Here is a 22,296-nt window from a genome sequence, read left to right on the forward strand (position 1 = left end):
TTCTTATACTTTCCTTTAATTTCTCAAATATTATTTTCGTTAGTTCCTTGAACATACTGATGATCGCTGCTTTGAAGTCTTTGTCTGCTAAATCCAACATCTGGGAAATCTCAGGGGCATATTTATTGACTGCTTTTTTCCCTAACTCTGGGTCCCACTTTCCCATTACTTTGCAGGTCTCAAAAATTTTTTTTGAAACTGGCCAATTAAAATAAAACATTGTAGCAACTCTAGCTTGTAATTTTCCTAATACTGATGGTAACATTTAGAAAATACCAGAAATATATTTTTACAAGTAAGAAGATGAATAAATCTGAAGAAATTCACCATTATATTTATTCAATTATTCTCTGTGTCAATCAATTTTTAAAAGCCTACATTGTAGCAAGGGAAACTAAGCTGCAATCTATAAACTGACAACCATACCACAGCTGCCTTAGAAAATGAGGTCTGTTTTGCCCCTACAATCTCAGCTCCTTTTCAATTCCTATCTCTTTTCACGTTAAACATTTAAGAGGATATGATTAGATTGACTTTACTTTAAAATCATAGTTAATGTACTAAGGATGTATGGTGGTTAAAGGGAATAGCGTTTCTAAGGATTAATTCAGTTTCATCTTTTGTTTTCATTTTTATAGGGAACACCTAGAAAAAGAATTAATTGACTTACCAGAAGGCACTCCATTGATGGAATTGCCCATTTCCATTTCATCATGGTTCAGCTCTAAAGCTTAGGCAAGATGTTGTAAGGGAATCAATATCCATGTGAAGTATAAATGTTCTTCATTCTTATTCAGAATAATTTCTTGGCTTTTCATTAGAACTTGGAAATTTACTTAGTAACATATCTATGGTGTGGCCATGTGAAATTGTGATTATTCTGAAACTGGCTTGTCTTTATTCTGACACCAAATTTTGTATGAAATTTCTAGAACTAGACAAGCTCCTCAACACTCTCTGGACTAAAAGTACCTGTATCAGAAAAGATAAAATCCATCAGCTTAGAAGGAAACAAAACAGCCTAACAATTCATGATGGAAACTACCCTAATATATCTGTATCCATGGACCCAGAATCAGAAGATGGTCCAGTTTCCTGGGATCAGGTATTGTCATTATTCCTCTTGTACTGTTGTACTGTCAAAGGAAGCAACTGTGAACATTCTCTAAGAGTTGTAGAAAACTTCAAGGGTAATGTAGACTTCCTTAAATGTAAAAATATTCTATTTCCAGAGTGTAGTCAGGGTTTTTTCCTTTTACACATAGATCTCTGCAGATTTAAAACTTGAGGCCAAAATAATTACGAGAATGGTATATATTACTCTTTCCTCCATACTGAATTCATGAATAATTCAGTAAACTTGTGACCATTTATCATTCACCATTGTGTGCACTAGGGGTAAAGAATTGAACAAAAACAGGCACAGCTCCTATGGAGCTACCAGGATAGTGGGGGATATAGACATATAAAAACAATCATGAATGAATGCTTCAAATTTAGATTGGATTATGATGAGATTACTTTGGATTGTGAGCAGCAGAGAAATGGTGGCACTAAGAAGGTTTTTGAGAAAGGTGATATATGGACCTATAAATATATTCTTATTCTTACTTCCTGAAGTTGTGTTCCAAAGTACACTCATTAGTCTACTCGATACTACTTGTTTTTGTTTGCCTGGTTTGTTTGTTACTTGGCTGCGCTAGGTCTTTTTTGCTGCACGAGGGCTTTCTCTTGTTGCAGCGAGAAGGGGCTACTCTGCAGCTGTGGTGTGCAGGCTTCCTATTGCAGTGGCTTCTCTTGTGGAGCACAGGCTCTAGGGCCTGCAGATTCAGTGGTTGTGGCACACACGCTTAGTTGCACGGTGGCATGTGGGATCTTAGTTCCCAGACCAAGCATTAAGCCTGCGTCCCATGCATCTGCAGACAGATTCTTAATCACTAGGCCACCAGGGAAATCTGGATAATACTTTGTTCTTTTTGGCCTTGCCTCATGGCATGTGGGATCTTAGTTCCCCAACCAGGGATTGAACCCTCTCCATTGGAAGGGCAGAATCTTAACTACTAGACTGCCTTTTTCTTAAAAAGGGGTGTTATTGTCAAATCTGTTTGGGAAATAGAGATATCTATTGCACTGCAGCATATTAACATGCCTCGGGAGGTCCTGTAGTAAATAAAATTCTTTAGTCTTATTGAATTCAGCATTTTTCAGACTCTGTTACACATAGAAATCTTCCATGCCCTTATCATTTAAAATCTCAGAAAACTGATATTCCATGATAATGGCTTATATTTAATGAGTAAATTAATACTATGTATTAGATACTGCAGAGTTTCCCCTGCATTTCTTCATTTAGTTATTACAACAGCTGTATGAGGTTAGGTTAAATGATTCTACCCTACCGATGAGGAAATTGAGTCATGGAACTAATAAGTAGTTGATTAAGTTCACAGAAACTGAGGATATATACATAAGTTGCCCATAGCATATTCTATGCTCTTAACAACTATGCTATTGTTTTTTTTTTTGCTATTGTTTAATAAATGTTGATTTAAAGAAAATAAGACTACTTTTTATTTGTATCTTGAATGAGTTATTATTCCTATTAAGCACAAATCTGTATATTGAAGGAGCAAAATTATGTAAATATTTCTAACAATAGTTGTTCCTGTAAGTTATTAATACATGATTGGGAAGTATTTCATATTTTTGCTATGATATATTTTAAAAAGTTAATTTCTATTAATTATGCCACATAGTAAAGGCATCAATTAAAGTTGATTATTTTAAACTCACAGTGTAGTCACTGAAGGTAACAAGTTGATGCCTGTATTAATCCTTGTTTGTGAGGTCTCCTTAAATATTCCTTCAGGGCCAGCTCTTCTTAGGAAGAGAACTCATTTGTCTGATGGAAACCCTATTTGCATAAATAATGAAGGTTATTTCTTAAAATTTAGGGATTATTTACTTAAGACATGCATTTTCTAAGAACAGTAACTGCCATCTTCTGTGATAACTATAAACAAAACCACTTCTTTCTCAATTATCTGTTTCAACATTCACTTTTTTTGTGACTCTTGAGGGGACCCTAAAGTAGGAGACTAGATCTGAAGATCAGCCTGTATTATTTGGACCAGTCAGTCTCAAAGTGTTGTCCCTGGGCCAGCAGTATCAGCAGTACGTGGGACCCTGTTGGTTGAATTCTCAGGTTCCACCCCAGAATCTACTGAATTATACACTCTGATTGTGGAGCCCAGCATTCTGTCTTTTAACTAGCCCTCTAAGTGATTCTCAAAACGAAAATGTGTTTTTAAAGTTCCCACAAAGGTCTTATCACATCAACACAAGTGTACAAGTATATTGAAGTTTTAGGTAAAGGAATAAAGCTATTTTAAATGTTATTGACTGAATCATCTAATTTTCATTCTATTTTCTTTTTTATTAAAAATAGTTTGCCAAAATTTAAAGGAAATAATGAATCACTTTTAAGGACATTTGTATTAGTGATTTCAGAAGAAATGTAATGCAACAGTAACCTAAATAGTATAGGAATAGCAAGTAAATATCAAGGGCATAGAAGCGTATAACAGAATAACCTTACTCTACAAGAAGGTGTTCTAAAACTGGAAACTATTCAATTCCTTGACAATGAACTAGGGAGAGAGGCATGGCATCCTCTTCATGTCTATTTCTCCACTCTTTTATTTCCCAGTCAGGCATTTTTCATTAAGAATATTTATTATGAAGGGTTCATCATAAGATGTTTATGGTTAGTTTCCCTTTATCGTTGCCAGTATTTTTAATGATGATATAATTCTATTCCATGATTAATAAATAGTGCAAAAGAGACTATTGTCTTTGGTGTAAATTATTTTGATAAAGGGGGAAAAAATTACAAATTTAATGTTCTGTTGTTGCCTCTTGTAGTAGCAACATTTTGGAGTTCTTGCCCAATCTTTCTGAGAAATGCCTTCCCCACCCACAGGGCTGAGTCCAGCAGCCATATTTGAACAGTATGATGTCATTTCCTGTCTTGGGGGCAAAACTGATGGAATCAAATAACACTGGAACAAGAAAACCCATCCATGGCCTTGTTGAGACAATCAGATCTGTCAGGACTTGCAGACTCAATCCAATCTTTTTTTTTCAGTTCGCAGTGATCTTTATTATTTATAACTCCATATTAGTACATCATGTGTGCATACTTTATTGATTCTTTCTTCTATTTATGAACATATGAGTTATTTACAGTATTTTGCAGTGACAAGCATACTATTACAATGAATAATGTTGCTGTTCAGTCACTAAGTCATGTCTGACTCTTTGCGACCTCATGGACTGCAGCACGCCAGGCCTCCCTGTCCCTCACTATCTCCGAGAGTTTACCCAAGTTCATGTCCATTGAATCAGTGATGCTATCCAGCCATTTCATCCTCTGCCGCCCTCTTCTCCTTTTGCTTTCACTCTTTCCCAGCATCAGGATCTTTTCTAGTGAGTCAGCTCTTCGCATCAGGTAGATGGAATGGGTTGGTGCTTATATGGCCTGTTTTTTTAAAAGATTTTTTTGGATGTGGATCTCTTTTAAAGTCTTTATTGAATTTGTTATAATATTTGTTTTGTTTTGTTTTTTCCTGTGGGGCATACAGGAGATGCCTCCTTGGGGAGATCTTATCTCCCCAAGCAGGGATCGAACCTACACCCCATCCATTAGGAGGTGAAATCTTAACCACTGGACTGCCAGGGAAGTAACTGCCCATGTGTTTATTAAAGAGAGAAGGCCAGACTATGAAGGGAAATGGATGTCTGCAGGGGGAAACAGAAAGGAGAAAATACAGAGTCCTGAAGAAATAGAGAAAATTCTTTGGTTTTCATTTTCCAGCTTCCAGTTGAATTCCTCATAAAATGTGGCTGTCTTTCCCATGTCAGACATCCTCTGTAACCTTAATACATCCTTCTCTGGGTGTTTGGTGGTTTAAGTGGCTCTGTTCCATGCAACAAAGTGTCTCCCAATCAAGATAAAGCTTTTCAGCCCTTGGGATCATCCCAGAGGATTTGTATTTGGGAAAACCCAGCAAAGTCATCATTTTCCGATTAGCCATGTTTCTTTAAAATCCCTACTTTCTATAGCATGGCAAATCAATCCTTGGACATCACTGATTTTTTTAAAGATACCTTACTGTGACCTCAGATCACACTGCTCTTGCATTGGGGTCTTATTTCATTAGAAGACATCTGTTTGTGCTAGTATAACTACACACCTTTCTCATCCACATATGAACACTTTTCAATGTAATTTTTGATGCATAAAATGTCAGCCCTTAACACTTCTGAAGTGGACAAATGCTTTCAGGCAGTTTTTAGAAATCTGTTTCATTTATTGTTTAGCTACTTCTTTCATAAACATCCCTATACAATATGAAAAAATAGATAAAAATTAGTGAAATCTGTAAGTGATAACAATGATTTCAATTGTTTCTGTGGTGAAGGGCTGTCAAAGAACATAGGTCACCATATCGTTTAGTGCTTCCACACCAGCAAGTTGACACAGCATTCACTTTTAAAAATATTACCTTTACTTTTATTGCTTTTGAAAATTCATGTTGCCAACACAGGTTTATTAAATCAGATAATATTAAAGACAATGATCTTATTCCTCCAGAGCTCCTGTTTATCCTATAAAGTTTTAACTTCATTAATAATACAAAGCCATGCCCCCAAGAGTCTTAAGGCTTGCTTAGGCTGCTGGTTAGAACACCATCCAGCACATCGTAAAACATTGTGCATCTCTTTTCAGGAAAGAAAAATGTATGCAAAGCTCCTACTACACAATACTCAGAACGAAAGTGAGATGCAGCGGCTAGAATCAGAGATGAAAAGCAGTCCTCGAGAGTTATGTATGGACAGAAGGGTGCAGGGAAGCACACATAGTAACGGCTTCATGTGTTGACTCCAACCCTTCCAGTTTAGTCCTGATTCCTCCAGGATGGTAGTTGATGGTGAGTTTGGTCCAGTGCTGAGGTTGGTAAAAACATATGTTCTGCCTCCTACAGACTTGCTTCTCTGCCGGGCAGCTGGTGAACATATTTCTACAGAACAAGATTTCACCCATTTCTAAGGAGGACTTTAAGCAGATGAGTCCAGGAATCATTCAGCAATTGCTCAGCTGTTCTTGCCAGCTGCCCCAGGACCAACAAGCAAAGATGGCACCCACCACGCTGGAGAGTAAGTCCTGGCTCTTCACTCAGAAAGCCAATGCACACAATCCACACAGTGGATTCGTGATGGTGAAGGAAGGATACGTACCATACACCAGGCACTGTTTTAAGCATTTTACTTTGATCAGCTCATTGAGTCTTTACAACAATGCTACCAGCTAGAAATTATTATTATCTTCACTTTAGAGATGATGAAACTGAGGTACCTGGAAGTTAAATAACTTGCCGAAAGACACGTAGCTAGTAATTGATAGAATTGTGATTCAAACACAGGCAGTGTGGCCCCCTAGTCCTTGTTTTTAACCACCTATGCTATACTACAGTTCATTTATATTTTGTGGCTAACTTACATAAATCGATTCTATCCCCTATCTTTGACTCAGTCATAGACCATAGTTGAATAGCTTTATCATCTCAAGAATGTTATAGAAATGAAATCCTACAGTACGTATCCTTTTGGGATTTAGGGGTTTTTTCCACTCATCAAAATTTCCTTATAATCCATCTAGATTGTTTTGTGTATTAATAAATTGGGTTTTTTTTGTTACTGAGTAGAAGCAGGGCAAAGGCTAACAGAGTTTTGCTAACAGAACACACTGGTCATAGTAAACACCCTCTTCCAACAACACAAGAGATGACTACACATGGACATCACCAGATGGTCAACACCGAAGTCAGACTGATTATATTTTTTGCAGCTGAAGATGGAGAAACTCTATACAGTCAGCAAAAACAAGACCTGGAGCTGACTGTTGCTCAGATCATGAACTCCTAAATTGAAGAAAGTAGGGAAAAGCACTAGACCATTCAGGTATGACCTAAATCAAACCCCTTATGACCATACAGTGGAAGTGAGAAATAGATTCAAGTGATTAGATCTGATAGAGTGCCTGAAAAACTATGGAAGGAGGTTTGTAACATTGTACAGGAGGCAGTGATCAAAACTAACCCCAATAAAAAGAAATGCAAAAAGGCAAAATGGTTGTCTGAGGAAGCCTTGCAAATAGCTGAGAAAAGAAGAGAAGTGAAAGGCAAAAGAGAAAAGAAAAGATATACCCATCTGAATGCAGAGTTCCAAAGAACAGCAAGGAGAGATGAGAAAGCCTTCCTAAGTGATCAATGCAGAGAAATAGAGGAAAACAATAGAATGGGGAAGACTAGAGATCTCTTCAAGAAAATTAGAGATACCAAGGGAATATTTCATGCAAAGATGGGCACAATAAAGGACAGAAACAGTATGGATGTAACAGAAGCAGAAGAGATTTAGAAAAGCTGGCAAGAATACACAGAAGAACTATACAAATAGGTATTAATGACCCAGATCACCACGATGGTGGGTGTGATCACTCACCTAGAGCCAGACATCCTGGGATGCAAAGTCAAGTGGCCTTAGGAAGCATCACTATGAACAAAGCTAGTGGAGGTGATGGAATTCCAGTTGAACTATTTCAAATCCTAAAGGATGATGCTGTGAAAGTGCTGCACTCAATATGTTAGCACAGTTGTAAAACTCAGCAGTGGCCATAGGACTGGAAAAGGTCAGTTTTCATTCTAATCCCAAAGAAATGTGATGCCAAAGAATGTTCAAACTACTGCACAATTGTACTCATCTCACACACTAGCAAAGTAATGTTCAAAATTCTCCAAATCAGGCTTCAACAGTACATGAACTGAGAACTTCCAGATGTTCAAGCTGGATTTAGAAAAGAAAAGGCAGAGGAACCAGAGGTCAAATTGCCAACATCTGTTGAATCATAGAAAAAAAGCATGATAATTCTAGAAAAACTTCTGCTTCATTGACTACGCCAAAGCCATTGACTGTTGGATCACAATAAACTATGGAAAATTCCTAAGATGGGAACACCAGATCACATTACCTGCCTCTTAAGAAATCTGTATGCAAGTCAAGAAGCAACAGTTAGAACCAGACATAGAACAACAGACTGATTCCAAATTGGGAAAGTTGTATGTCAAGGCTGTATACTGTCACCCTGCTTATTTAACTTCTATGGAGAGTACGTCATGGCTGGATGAAGCACAAGCTGGAATCAAGATTGCCAGGAGAAATATCAATAACCTCAGATATGCAGATGACACCACCCTTATGGCAGGAAGTGAAGAGGAACTGAAAAGCCTCTTGATGAAAGTGAAAGAGGAGAGTGAAAAAGTTGGCTTAAAGTTTAACATTCAAAAAACGAAGATCATGGCATCTGGTCCCATCACTTCATGGCAAATAGATGGGGAAACAATGGAAACAGTGAGAGATTTATATTTGGGAGCTCCAAAATCACTGCAGATGGTGACTGCAGCCATGAAATTAAAAGATACTTGCTCCTTGGAAGAAAAGTTATGACCAACCTAGATAACATATTAAAAAGCAGAGACATTACTTTGCTGACAAAGGACCATCTAGTCAAAGCTATGGTTTTTCCAGTAGTGATGTATGGATGTGAGATCTGAACCATAACGAAGGCTGAGCAGTGAAGAATTGATGCTTCTGAACTGTGGTGTTGGAGAAGACTCTTGAGAGTTCCTTGGACAGCAAGGAGATCCAACCAGTCAATCCTAAAGGAAATCAGTCCTGAATATTCATTGGAAGTACTGATGCTGAAGCTGAATCTCCAATACTTTGGCTACATGATGCAAAGAACTGACTCATTGAAAAGACTCTGACACGGGAAAGATTGAAGGCAGGAGGAGAAGCGGAAGATAGGGGATGAGATGGTTGGATGGCATCACCAACTCAATGGACATGAGTTTGAGCAAGCTCCAGGAGTTGGTGATAGACAAGGAAAGCTGGCGTGCTGCAGTCCATGGGGTCGCAAAGAATCAGACACGACTGAGAAAATGAACTGAACTGCTTCTTTGGTATGAATATACCGTATTTTGCTTAACCATTCACCTTTTAAAAAATGGATTGTTTTCAGTTTTTAGCTGTTTGAAAAAACTTACTATGAACATTTCTGCAAAAAAGAAAAAGTTAACAGTTGAGAAATACCAACGTATAAGAGAGAGAATATCAGTGTCAGGATCAGAAATGCAGAGTTGAATCATGCTATCTGTCCCCAGCCAACTCTGTGATCTTCTGCAATCTATATTTCTCAAGCCTGTCTCTTTCCCTGCACCGTAGGAAGCAGTGATCCCACAAGGCTTGTTATCCTTTCACGCACCATGATACACATGGAATAATGAAGGCATGTTGGGGTAAATCAAAGAGGCTGCTCTGGGCTGGCAGTGACCAGGCCAGGGAGGTACGAGCCTCCTGGATGTGGCAGCTCCAGGAAGTGAAGGGACCACTATTCACACTTGGGACTTCCCTGACAGTCCTGATGTTAAGACTCCATGTTTCTAATGCAGAGGCTGTGGGTTCAGTCCCCTGTCAGGGAACTAAGAGCCCACATGTGGCGTGGTACAGCCAAAAGAAAAAAAAATTCACACTCACCTGTGACCCATAACATCATCACAGTAGATGAGCTTTATTGTAAGACTTCCAGGACACCAGTAAAATTCCAGTAGGATAATATGTACAAAAGTGTGTTCTATAAATTTAAAGCACCTGAAGTTTATTTTCTTGCAATAAGAATGCCATTTTATTTACCTGAGTTCTTCATGAAGACCTTTTGAAGACATAAAAATGAGAACCAAAATGATGATCAAAATGATCTGAGTGAGGAAATATTTTTCTCACCACCTACCAAAATGCCCTATTGTTTTTAATAAACTATAGTCATAAGTAGTTATAAAATGTTGTGCAGAACTGGACACATGGCATGTGGACTGTTAGATTAAAAATTGGACAGAATAGAGAATCCATAAACAACCTCATCCCAGAAGGGACTTTAATCAGTGGAGAAATCATTCAATTAATTGTGTTGAGAGAGTTTGGAAAAATAAAACCAGAAAAACAACCAAAAAATGGTGGCCTAAGAACATGTATGATGAATAGTAAAAATATGGCAGTTAACCATATGTAAAATATTACCTTTGATCTGAGGATGTTACATTTTTTTCTTCAGAACTGCTTTTCTTCTTTGAGATAGTCTGCAATGCCCATCATAGCCGAATTAGTCAGCCCTTATTTCTAACTCCTAATAGGTTCTACATCAAGTGACTCATCATGCCAGGCCTATATATTTAAGACTTCACATTCACTGAGAGGAAGAAAATGTGATTAAAAATGAGCAGCTAAATAATTCAACACCTTGTGGCCAGTGATGGCTCAAAAATGGATGAACAGGACTGGATCATGGCACCTAGGAGCTCCCATATTTATTTCTACTCCCTGGCACCATGTCTGATCATACAGGCCATTCAGAAACAGGGTTTTGGACTGAAGATCCAAGAACAAGTTTATTCTCACTTAAATTAACTTCTATATCCTTCTAGGAAACAGTCTTCCTGAGAAAAAGTCATAAATCATACTCACTAAAGAACCTAAAAAAAATCACTATCCTCAATTTAAAATGTTGCATCATATAACTAAAGAGAAAGACTTGTGATGTAGGCCTTTTGAAAGTGCAGGAATGTAAGATGTTAAAGAGTGGAAGACACAGAAAGACGTTATTAAGAACACAGTGTTCAGTATGCTGAAACTCAACTTCTAAGAGCCGTCTTCAACTGAATTTCCAGGAAAGAATGTTAGAGCTGAGTAGAAATCATTTCAGATCTATTCAAAAGCTGCTTGGAATTGACTGAAATTTTATTGTAATTGGTAGTACGTCCAGTTCTGTTGTAAGGATGAGAAACATTTATAAGGAATCTGAGTCCAATCAAGACACCATGACACTATACAGGGAACTAGAGTAAGTCTGCAGAGTCTGGCCGCAACAAAAGTCAGAGATTTTATGATTTTCAGATTGATTCTTGCCACAGGAGAGCAGGTGGAATCTGACTCATAGAAGACCTAGAAAGTTTTACAAGCTCTTAAGGAGTGGAACATCCTTTGTCTTCCAAAACCACACTGTAGCTCAGTAGTCATCTACAGATGTGAGAGATGGACCATAAAGAAGGCTGAGCACTAAAGAATTGATGCTTTTGAACTGTGGTTCTGGAGAAGACTCTTGAGGGTCCCTTGGACAACAAGGAGATCAAACCAGTCAATCCTAAAGGAAATCAACCCCAAATATTCATTGGAAGGGCTGATGCTGAAGCTGAATCTCTAGTACTTGCCCACCTGATGTGAAGAACGTCAGACTCATTAGAAAAGATCCTGACACTGGGAAAGATTGAAGGTGGGAGGAGAAGGGGATGACAGAGGATGAGATGGTTGGATGTCATTGCCAACTCAATGGACATGAATCTGAACAAACTCCAGGACACCGTGGAGGACAGAGAAGCCTCATGTGCTGCAGTCCATGGGGTTGCAAAGAGTCAGATTCGGCTTAGTGACTGAACAGCAACAAAGCCATCCTCAGGACAAAGGGAAAAAGAACTTGAAACTTTGCCTTTTGCCTCGGAAACATCAACCTCTAATTTGTCTTTGTGAGTTCTTAACATTTGGTGATATTTTGTACCTACCAGAAAAGTGTGGTAACTGTGAACTTGATTAGACAGCTGGGTGCTCATGTTAAACTTCAAATATCTTTAATTTACAGATTAGTTGAGAAGAATCACGTTCCCACTTAGAGTCTATTTGTGGAAAAGTGGGATGTGAAACTATCTCTAGGAATTTCTTAAATAAAATAGATATTAAATTAGAGCAAAGTAAAACCTTTAGGCAGCTGTATGATCATTCTTAACTATTTTTGCTTTTGACTGCATGACATATGGGAGCCTAGCTCCCCTATCAGGGATTAAACCCACGTTCCATGCATTGGCAGCAAGGAGTCTCCACCACTGGACCACCAGGGAATTCTCCCTCGTTATTTTTTTAATGTGGTAAAAAAAGTACATGAAAATTACCATCTCAATCCTTTTAAGAGTGTAGGTCAGTAGTGTTGAGTATTTTCACATGGCTCTGCAGCAGATCTCTAGAGCTGTTTCTTTTCGCAAAACTGAAACTGCATATTCACTGAACAACAACCGCTTTGTAGAGATGGCGTAGCTGCAAAGGAGTTGTGGTGACAGTGGGAAAAAAATCAAAGTGTGCAAGCTTTTTAGCCTCCTCTGAGTATGCTACCAACTTCGTTTTAATGTGCAATCTCTGTTTAATGGCAGAGTGTATAATTTAATAAAGGTCCTCTTCACATTACAAGCTTATTATCATCTTACTAGTTAGTGTCATTAACATGATCTACTGTAGAGAGTCAACATTCCAGAAAAGTACAAGAATGATGAAGATGCAACATCTTCAATTATAACAAACTTGAAGAGAGTAGTTTCTTAAAATCTTCAGTGGGCTTTAAGTAGTATGGTAACTGAATTGTTCAACTTAATTTGTCACTTATTTGTAGTTACAAAAGAAAATGATAATTTAATGTGGTAATGACCTGTCTTCATTGTTTAGTAATGAATGTTAGTAATTTCTAAATAAGTTGAAACAAAGTATTTGCCCTGAATATCTATAACCAGTGGAAAATGGTGTTTGAATATGGTTTATACCCAAATAATGTACACTTGACTCTGAAAGCCATTTTTTTCTGTTTTAATCTCTCTTTCCTTTCTTCCTTTACTCTTTTATTTCTTCTCTCTTTCCACATGTTTGTTCCTATTGGAATAATTGTGAAAAATTGTACTTTCTGAATGTTTTTAAAAATATAGAATCTTAGAAATATGGAATATATTTTAGGGGTCAGAAAAATTCCTGTAATAATTGAAAAGTTTGGCTGTCCAAATTTATATTATCACCCTTTATTCATTCATTGATTAGTTTTTACAAATGCAGTCACTCATTTTAGTCACAGAGAATAGTAAAAACTTCTGATATTACAAATAATTTTGAGACCTTTTGGAAGAAAGTACTCATTTAGTCCACAAATACAGATCTACAGTGGCCCAGAACGTATGCTCTTTCTGTCCCATTGCTTCTTGCCTTCGAAAGGTTTAAATGTGGTTAGATGACAAATATTACCACTGTCTGTCTGTGAAGGTTGTAGTTTGTTTTTTAGTTTAAATTTTTTTGTCTGCACTGGGTCTTCATTGTAGCGTGTAGAATCTTCTCTAGTTGCAACATGAGGGGGCTGCTCTAGTTGCAGTTCATGGGCTCTAGAGTGCACGGGGCTCAGCAGTCATAGTTTGCTGTCTTGTCTAGTTGCCCTGTGGCTTGTGCAATCAAACCCACGTCCCCTGTACTGGATGGCGGATTCTCAACCATTGGACCCCCAGGGAAGTCCCAAGCTTGTAGTTTAAAGCAAGAGAAATTATTTTCTTTGAGGGTAGGAGGTAAGCTAGCTCCTTGCTACAGTGATTCTTTTTTTAACAAGGGGAAATCAGGGTAACTTCAAAACAATGGAGTGAATTAGTAAAAATCTTTTCATTCTTTTCCTTACAAATTAAAACCTTAAATCCAATATAGCACCTACAAAACAATTTTGTATCCCTAGCTATTGTAGTATAGGATGGATTCTTTTACCATGTTCACTGGCAGAAGCACTCACAGGGGCCTCTGACTGGTTTTGCAATCTCTTTTTAACTCAGAATATGGCTACAGCACTGTGGCAGTGACGCTGCTTACGCTGGGCTCCATGCTTGGGACAACACTGATCCTTTTCCACAGCTGTGAGGAGAACTACAGGCTCATTTTACAGCTGTTTGTGGGCCTGGCTGTTGGGACACTTTCTGGGGATGCTCTGCTCCATCTCATCCCTCAGGTAAGTTGCTATTTTCCATTTCATCTGGACTGTTTCTAGTTTCAATTTATGTTTAGCCATTGTAGGTGTTTATGAAGAGTACATTATGAGAAATACTGGGCTGGAAGAAGCACAAACTGGAGTCAAGATTGCCGGGAGAAATATCAATAACCTCAGATATGCAGATGACACCACCCTTATGGCAGAAAGTGAAGAGGAACTAAAACACCTCTTGATGAAAGTGAAAGTGGAGAGTGAAAAAGTTGGCTTAAAGCTTAACATTCAGAAAATGAAGATCATGGCATCTGGTCCCATCACTTCATGGGAAATAGATGGGGAAACAGTGGAAACAGTGTCAGACTTTATTTTTGGGGGCTCCAAAATCACTGCAGATGGTGATTGCAGCCATGAAATTAAAAGACGCTTACTCCTTGGAAGGAAAGTTATGACTAACCTAGATAGCATGAGACATTACTTTGCCAACAAAGGTCCATCTAGTCAAGGCTATGGTTTTTCCAGTGGTCATGTATGAATGTGAGAGTTGGACTGTGAAGAAGGCTGAGCGCCAAAGAATTGATGCTTTTGAACTGTGGTGTTGGAGAAGACTCTTGAGAGTCCCTTGGACTGCAAGGAGATTCAACCAGTCCATTCTGAAGGAGATCAGCCCTGGGATTTCTTTGGAGGGAATGATGCTGAAGTTGAAACTCCAGTACTTTGGCCACCTCATGCGAAGAGTTGACTCATTGGAAAAGACTCTGATGCTGGGAGAGATTGGGGGCAGGAGGAGAAGGGGACGACAGAGGATGAGATAGCTGGATGGCATCACTGACTCGATGAACGTGAGTCTGAGTGAACTCTGGGAGTTGGTGATGGACAGGGAGGCCTGGCGTGCTGCGATTCATGGGGTCGCAAAGAGTCGGACACGACTGAGCGACTGAACTGAATGGAACTGATGACGAATTTCACAATGACCTGGATGCATAGATACAGTGGCAAGTGTTTCCCTTGGAAATCACTGCTATTTCCCCAAAGCCCTTGCAGGAGAAAAGAGATGATCAGTCATTCGATTCACCAGGCTGTTCTTATTTTTAAAATTAAAAAACAAGTGCGCAGATACAAATTCCTATTGAAACCATTGGGTGTCATTTCTGGAGCTCCAAAGAGCTTTGGTACCACAGTCCTCTATGTCTCAGTGCAGAAGAGAATTCAGTGAGAGGCAAAGTGATAGATAAGACGTGATTTATTAGAGTAGCACACTTGTGAGGCTTCCAAGGGGGTGCCACGCCCTGAGAACTTACTGGGCTATGGTTTTATAATCAAAGGATGAGGGGGAGGGGGAGAAGAACATTTCCTTGAGTAGACATCTTGCTTCCATCATCAGCTCCTCCAGCTTGGGCAGGAGAGTTGTCTTGTCCCTACGTGCTCAAGCTAAGTCCATAAATTACTGATTTTTGTCCTAGGTATCGTTAATTTTTTGAGCTCATCAAGCAGGATGTGTGTCTTGTGCCACCATTGTTTTATTGTTTGGGGGGCATGTCCTGTGCTCCTGTTGCATGCTTTTGTTGCTAAACAAGTCTGCTTGGTTTTGTGGTTAAGCAAACCTGCTCTCTTGAGTAATCATTAACTTATAAGGGTCTCCCATATATTTTTCTACTTTCAATCCGCTGTAGTATAATTAACTATATAATCACCTACATTATCCCTTTATTCTGTCCCTGTCACTATTAAGGAAAATTCATGAAGGGTGAGTATCTGTAAATAAAAATGAATGGGCTATAAGATATACTAGTTTTTCTCTGCTGGCCCCCAACCTCATCAGATCCATTCTCTGCCCTTCTCCGCTGTGTGTTCTTCCCCAGAAGACTGTATCCCCTCAGCTCCCTGCAGTCTGGATTGTTGTTTGGGTTCACCCAGTGGGGACACCACAAAAAGGCCAAGGTAGGAGGAGAAAATGGCAGGGGTATTTCTTCCTTGCTCCCTCCTTCTGACACTGTCTCTAGAAGCAGCTCATTACCTGCAATATTACAGCTCCCATGGGTCCCTAGCTCCACCTCCATTAAAGTTCAGTAACATTATTTCCAACCTTTGCCCTTTGCCCTTTCAGCCTTCAGTGTGGTAATGGTTTCCTGGGGTTGCTAGTCTCTAGGGTATCTCATTATTCCTCATTCATACCCTTGACCCTGCCCACACCCCTGTCATGGCATCATCGTTAAAACCGTCTTCATTTGAACCATCAAAATGAATTTCTCTTTCTTGCCCAACTATTAGTGTCTGTTTTTGTTGTTTGTTTAGTCACTAGGTTGTGTCCAACTCTTTTGTAACCCCATGGACTGTAGCCTACCAGGTCCTTTGTCCTTGGGATTTCCCAGACAAGAATACTGAAGTGGGTTACCATGTCCTTTTCCAGGATATAATCCCAACCCAGAGATCAAGCCCATGTCTCCTGCATTGACAGGTGGATTCTTCACCCCTGAGCCATAGATTTCCTTTAAGAAACAGGCAATCTCCAGCAGCTGGCTCTTTGTTGAAGTCTCTGGAGGCTCTTTATTTGTCAGAAATGGAAGGGTTGCTGCTGCTGCTGCTGCTAAGTCGCTTCAGTCGTGTCCAACTCTATGCGACCCCATAGACGGCCGCCCACAGACTTCCCCGTCCCTGGGATTCTCCAGGCAAGAACACTGGAGTGGGTTGCCATTTCCTTCTCCAATGCATGAAAGTGAAAAGTGAAGTTGCTCAGTCATGCCCGACTCTTAGTGACCCCATGGACTTCAGCCTACAAGGATCCTCCATCCACGGGATTTTCCAGGCAAGAGTACTGGAGTGGGGTGCCATTGCCTTCTCCGAATGGAAGGGTTAGGACCTGAGATGCAAAAGTTCAGGGAAAAGGGTCTTCAGATGAGGTTATCTATTCCTTCTGAGATCTCTTATGATGGATCATGATGAGCAAATGATTCCCCTTTCTCTCACAAAACCTGAGATCTTAAAACTTTCCATAAGCCTCTGGCATTTTCCTCCAGGGTCCCTCTTGTTGGTTACAGGCTCAAAAATTATTAGATGTTCTGAAAATTGCAAAGTGAGCATTGTAGATATGAAACAAACCATTATTAGTTTTAATCTCCCTGGTAATCTAATTTTCTGGAAATATTTCAGGGTTTATTTACTTGAGGCAGTGTCCAAAGCCTGTTTCTATGTCACTGTAGTGGGTGCAGAGCTCTTCACAGCCCAGGATCCTGGGAAGTAGCAAAAGGATCTTAAGACTTCCCTGGTCTCCCTCAGTGGGAAAGCCCAGAGCCCAAGGCAGGAGGGTTGGATGTGGGTTGGGTGGGACGGTCAACTGGCTTATGGAGATATATTACAGAGGAAAACGTAGCTGAGAAGGCAGTTGCTTTACTTGAAGAAAGAGAGGACAGAAGTTATCGAGAAGAGGAAGACAGACACAGTACCAGTGTGGCAGAAAGCTAGAAAAATCAGTGGTTCCTGAATGTGATCCAAGGCAAGTGTTTAAAGGTCTGCATAGAAATGAGAAAAATCCCATTGGCATCATTTCCTCTTTTAACTAGCTATGTTGATTCTACTTTAAGAACTACATTTTATTCTGAAATTATGAGGTTTTCCTGTTTCTTTTGTGACATTACAGTGTCCTTGTTTTGTGAAATAATGGTAATCACAAATATTGGGGGAGTGTCCTTCAATGTCTTTACCAAAAGAAAATGTGGAAACTTCTCTGGCAGTCCAGTGGTTAAGACTTCACCTTCCAGGGCAGGGGGTGAGGGTTTGATCCCTAGTTGGCAAGCTAAGATCCCACATGCCTCATGGGCAAAAAACAAAACATAAAACAGAAGCAATATTGTAACAAACTCAATAAAAATTTTAAAAATGGTCCACATTAAAAAAATTTCTTTAAAAAAAAAGTGAGCTAGTATGTGTTTGTTTTTAGTGATGTCCATACACTCAATGTGTACACGGAGTTCTATACATATACTCACACATGTACACATATGTACCTACATGTATACATACATAAATATCTATACACATTGATATGAACGTATACACAGATAAATTCTTTTTAAAATTTAATGATCAGTAACATCTTAAATGTGGAGACCACTGAATTTTTTCCCAAACTGTCCTCTCCTATGAAGGGAATATGATACATTATAATTTACTTGCTCACAAGAAGTCATGAGGTCAACCAATGGGATGAGTCAACCAATGGGATGAGTTAACTCAAGGAAAATTCCTAATGTTTTTCTGGTATCCTTTTATGTCCCAAGGAGCTGACAATATTGCTGGGCATACTCAATGGAAAAAATCTTTCAGGTGGATTTCTTACTTATTTGAACATTGATTAACAGCTTTAATTGCTGTGAGGCATGGGGAGAATAAACCCTGGATGAAATGTATCTTTATATTTGTTCTGGATATTAGAAGACATTGATTTGTTATAGGGCATTGTTGTGTAAATAGGGACAGATTGAACTGAAAAACATTCAGCTAAAGGACTGAGAATGAATGAAAATTTAAGCTGCACTTGCTGAGATAAGCTTAGGCTTTAGTCTACTCTTTGGCAGAGGTTATTCAAAGCTCTGTTTTCTTTTCTCACATCTTATTTGACCCTGAGTAAATCATATAGTGGAAGGATTCATATGTTTAGAAGTAAACTGGCTGTGAATGATTTCAGGTATTGTCATGGGCTTCCCCAAAATGGAAATTGAATGTATTCAACAATGGATCTACCCATTTACGTTTAGGTCACCAAAATTTATGTCTGTTTCTTCTTTTTAGATTCTTGGTTTACATATACAGGAAACTTCAGAGTTTGGACATTTCTATGAAAACAAAGGGCATATTTGGAAACTGTTGGGATTAATTGGAGGCATCCATGGATTTTTCTTAATAGAAAAATGTTTTATTCTTCTTGTATCACCAAGTGCCAAGGTATATTTTAAATATTATTTATCTTTTGCTTTAGAGCTTCATGATATTTGTCTTTTATTTCAGAGCTACTTGTTCAAAAGTAATTGGCGTCTTCATGAGATTGTCTGTTTAAGGGGTGAGGCTCTGATTTCTAGAATGCACAGATCATTCTGACAGACAGCATCCCTGTAAGCACGATTATTAATTTTTCAAACATCTGTTTCTGGCCCATTACTATACTTGTTATAACCTGTTTTTTGGCCTTGATGGCTAATTTAGAAATAGACTATTTCATATTTGAGAATGAGGGGATTTAAAGGTCTAGCTATGAATCTGTGTTTTGGGTACCTTTACCTAACTCAAAACAAAAAGCAAACAAAAATTTTGAAAATTCATAAAACCACACATCACTTTCTATCTTGTGTGTGTGCTAAGTGACTTCAGTTGTGTCCAACTTTTTGCAACCCTATAGATTGTAGCCTGCCAGACTCCTCTGTCCATGGGATTCTCCAGCAAGAATACTGGAATGGGTTGCCATGCCCCCATCTAGGGGATAACATTTAAAATTATGAAAACAAGAAATTCAGGAATGGAAATGGTGGCAACTCTTTTTTTTTTTTTCAGCTTGAGTAATTGCTTCTACAGTGCCTGTTTTTTTTTAAATCAATTTCTACATATATGATGACATGTAAGATGCAGTGTGGCTATTATATAGATTTTGTTTCCTCTTGTTCTTATATATGATCCCATAAGAGAATTGGTGAACAGTTTTGTGGGATGTTTTGAAAAGGTAAATGCTTTCAAAAAAACTCCAGGAGACTAAAATAAACTCCCTACAAAGCCCTGCAATTCTGCAGTCTTCATGGTTTTCTATTTATTTCCTAACTTTCTACCTGTTCATGTAGCTGTAAAATGGTTGTCTTGGGGCAAACATTAGTCAGCACTTTTTGTTTATCTTTCCTAGACTTATTCAAAATTTCTATTTTATGAATCAAAAATAGGTTTATGGATGGATGGATAAAGGATAGTAGATAAATAGATGGATGATAAAACAAGTGTATAAAATGTTGATGGTAGGATTTAGGTAGTGAGTGTCTGAATGTTGACGTCATAATTCTTTCAGCTTTTCTGTATATTTGAAGCTTTTTACAATACTTTTTAAATGAAATTCTGTGAAATAATTTCTGTTTTAATGAATCAAAGTGGTTCTTTGGCATGGGGTCAAGTAGAGTGCTATCTATAACAATTCAGGAATTAGGAATGGCAGATTCAATCCCAACCCTTACTCTAAAGTTTAGGGGTTTAACCTCCACAAAAGGAGCTCTAATCTAACTAAGACTGAGTGCAAGCGGCTGCGACGGCAGGCGCACTGAGCGCAGCCGAGAGGAGCTACCCCACGTCTGAGGTCAGGGGCAGCGGCCGAGTGCCAGGCTGCGACAGCGCAGAGTGATGGTGTGATCACTCATCTAGAGCCAGACATCCTGGAATGTGAGGTCAAGTGGGCCTTAGAAAACATCACTACGAACAAAGCTAGTGGAGGTGATGGAATTCCAGTTGAGCTATTTCAAATCCTGAAAGATGATGCTGTGAAAGTGCTGCACTCAATATGCCAGCAAATGTGGAAAACTCAGCAGTGGCCACAGGATTGGAAAAGGTCAGTTTTCATTCCAATTCCCAAAGAAAGACAATGCCAAAGAATGCTCAAACTACCACACAATTGCACTCATCTCACACGCTAGTAAAGGAATGCTCAAAATTCTCCAAGCCAGGCTTCAACAATACGTGAACCGTGAACTTCCTGATGTTCAAGCTGGTTTTAGAAAAGGCAGAGGAACCAGAGATCAAATTGCCAACATCTGCTGGATCATGGAAAAAGCAAGGGAGTTCCAGAAAAACATCTATTTCTGCTTTATTGACTATGCCAAAGCCTTTGACTGTGTGGATCACAATAGACTGTGGAAAATTCTGAGAAAGAAGAATACCAGACCACCTGACCTGCCTCTTGAGAAATCTGTATGCAGGTCAGGAAGCAACAGTTAGAACTGGACATGGAACAACAGACTGGTTCCAAATAGGAAAAGGAGTATGTCAAGGCTGTATATTGTCACCCTGCTTATTTAACTTCTATGCAGAGTACATCATGAGAAACGCTGGACTGGAAGAAACACAAGCTGGAATCAAGATTGCCAGGAGAAATATCAATCACCTCAGATATGCAGATGACACCACCCTTATGGCAGAAAGTGAAGAGGAACTAAAAAGCCTCTTGATGAAAGTGAAAGAGAAGAGTGAAAAAGTTGGCTTAAAGCTCAACATTCAGAAAACGAAGATCATGGCATCCAGTCCCATCACTTCATGGGAAATAGATGGGGAAACAGTGGAAACAGTGTCAGACTTTATTTTTTGGGGCTCCAAAATCACTGCAGATGGTGACTGCAGCCATGAGATTAAAAGACGCTTACTTCTTGGAAGGAAAGCTATGACCAACCTAGATAGCATATTGAAAAGCAGAGACATTACTTTGCCGACTAAGGTCTGTCTAGTCAAGGCTATGGTTTTTCCAGTAGTCATGTATGGATGTGAGAGTTGGACTGTGAAGAAGGCTGAGCGCCGAAGAATTGATGCTTTTGAACTGTGGTGTTGGAGAAGACTCTTGAGAGTCCCTTGGACTGCAAGGAGATCCAACCAGTCCATTCTGAAGGAGATCAGCCCTGGGATTTCTTTGGAAGGACTGATGCTAAAGCTGAAGCTCCAGTACTTTGGCCACCTCATGCGAAGAGTTGACTCATTGGAAAAGACTCTGATGCTGGGAGGGATTGGGGGTAGGAGGAGAAGGGGACGACAGAGAATGAGATGGCTGCATGGCATCACTGACTCGATGGTATGAGTCTGGGTGAACTCCTGGAGTTGGTGATGGACAGGGAGACCTGGCGTGCTGCGGTTCAGGAGGTTGCAGATAGTCGGACACAACTGAGCAACTGAACTGAACTGAATCTAACTAAGCACTAAAGACAATACTAAAGGATCCCCATTTACACACAAGAGACTACCATTCTTGGACTAGAAAATTAATTTACAAAGCCAATATATCGACTTATGTGTAATAATCAGAAATGTAACCAGATGAAACTGAGTGAAGTAAATTCTGTATATCTAAAAATTATGCTTTTTTTTTTTTCAGATTGTTCTTGGACTTGTCAGGGAACTTAAAATGAGTTTTAAGAATGTAATTTTAAGATGCATGATATTGAGTAGAAAAAAAAAAGGAACGTGAATATTTTAGAAGCTACATGTACTCTACTTGGTGAAAGTCTTTCTGGAGATATCAATTTAGTAGTTATAAGGTGTAATACAGTTTCAGTTATCATCCTTTTGGATATCATTCTCCATCTGAAGGAACTCGTAATATAATTTTGTGGGAAATAAAAGTGACAATATAA

General features: G+C 39.0%; 1 protein-coding gene across 2 annotated transcripts in view; it reads left to right on the forward strand.

The window, feature by feature from the left end:
• SLC39A12 (solute carrier family 39 member 12) overlaps positions 1-22,296 on the forward strand; it is an 80,831-nt gene that overhangs the window by 21,445 nt on the left and 37,090 nt on the right. For both annotated transcript variants that reach the window (XM_069548859.1, XM_069548857.1), the window contains exons 4-7: positions 933-1,105; positions 6,048-6,219; positions 13,788-13,960; positions 18,725-18,877. In XM_069548859.1, coding sequence (XP_069404960.1) covers positions 933-1,105; positions 6,048-6,219; positions 13,788-13,960; positions 18,725-18,877 — 671 coding nt within the window. The remainder of the gene's footprint in view (positions 1-932; positions 1,106-6,047; positions 6,220-13,787; positions 13,961-18,724; positions 18,878-22,296) is intronic.

This window comes from Ovis canadensis, chromosome 13 (assembly GCF_042477335.2).
Source record: "Ovis canadensis isolate MfBH-ARS-UI-01 breed Bighorn chromosome 13, ARS-UI_OviCan_v2, whole genome shotgun sequence".
NCBI classification, from domain to species: Eukaryota; Metazoa; Chordata; class Mammalia; order Artiodactyla; family Bovidae; genus Ovis; species Ovis canadensis.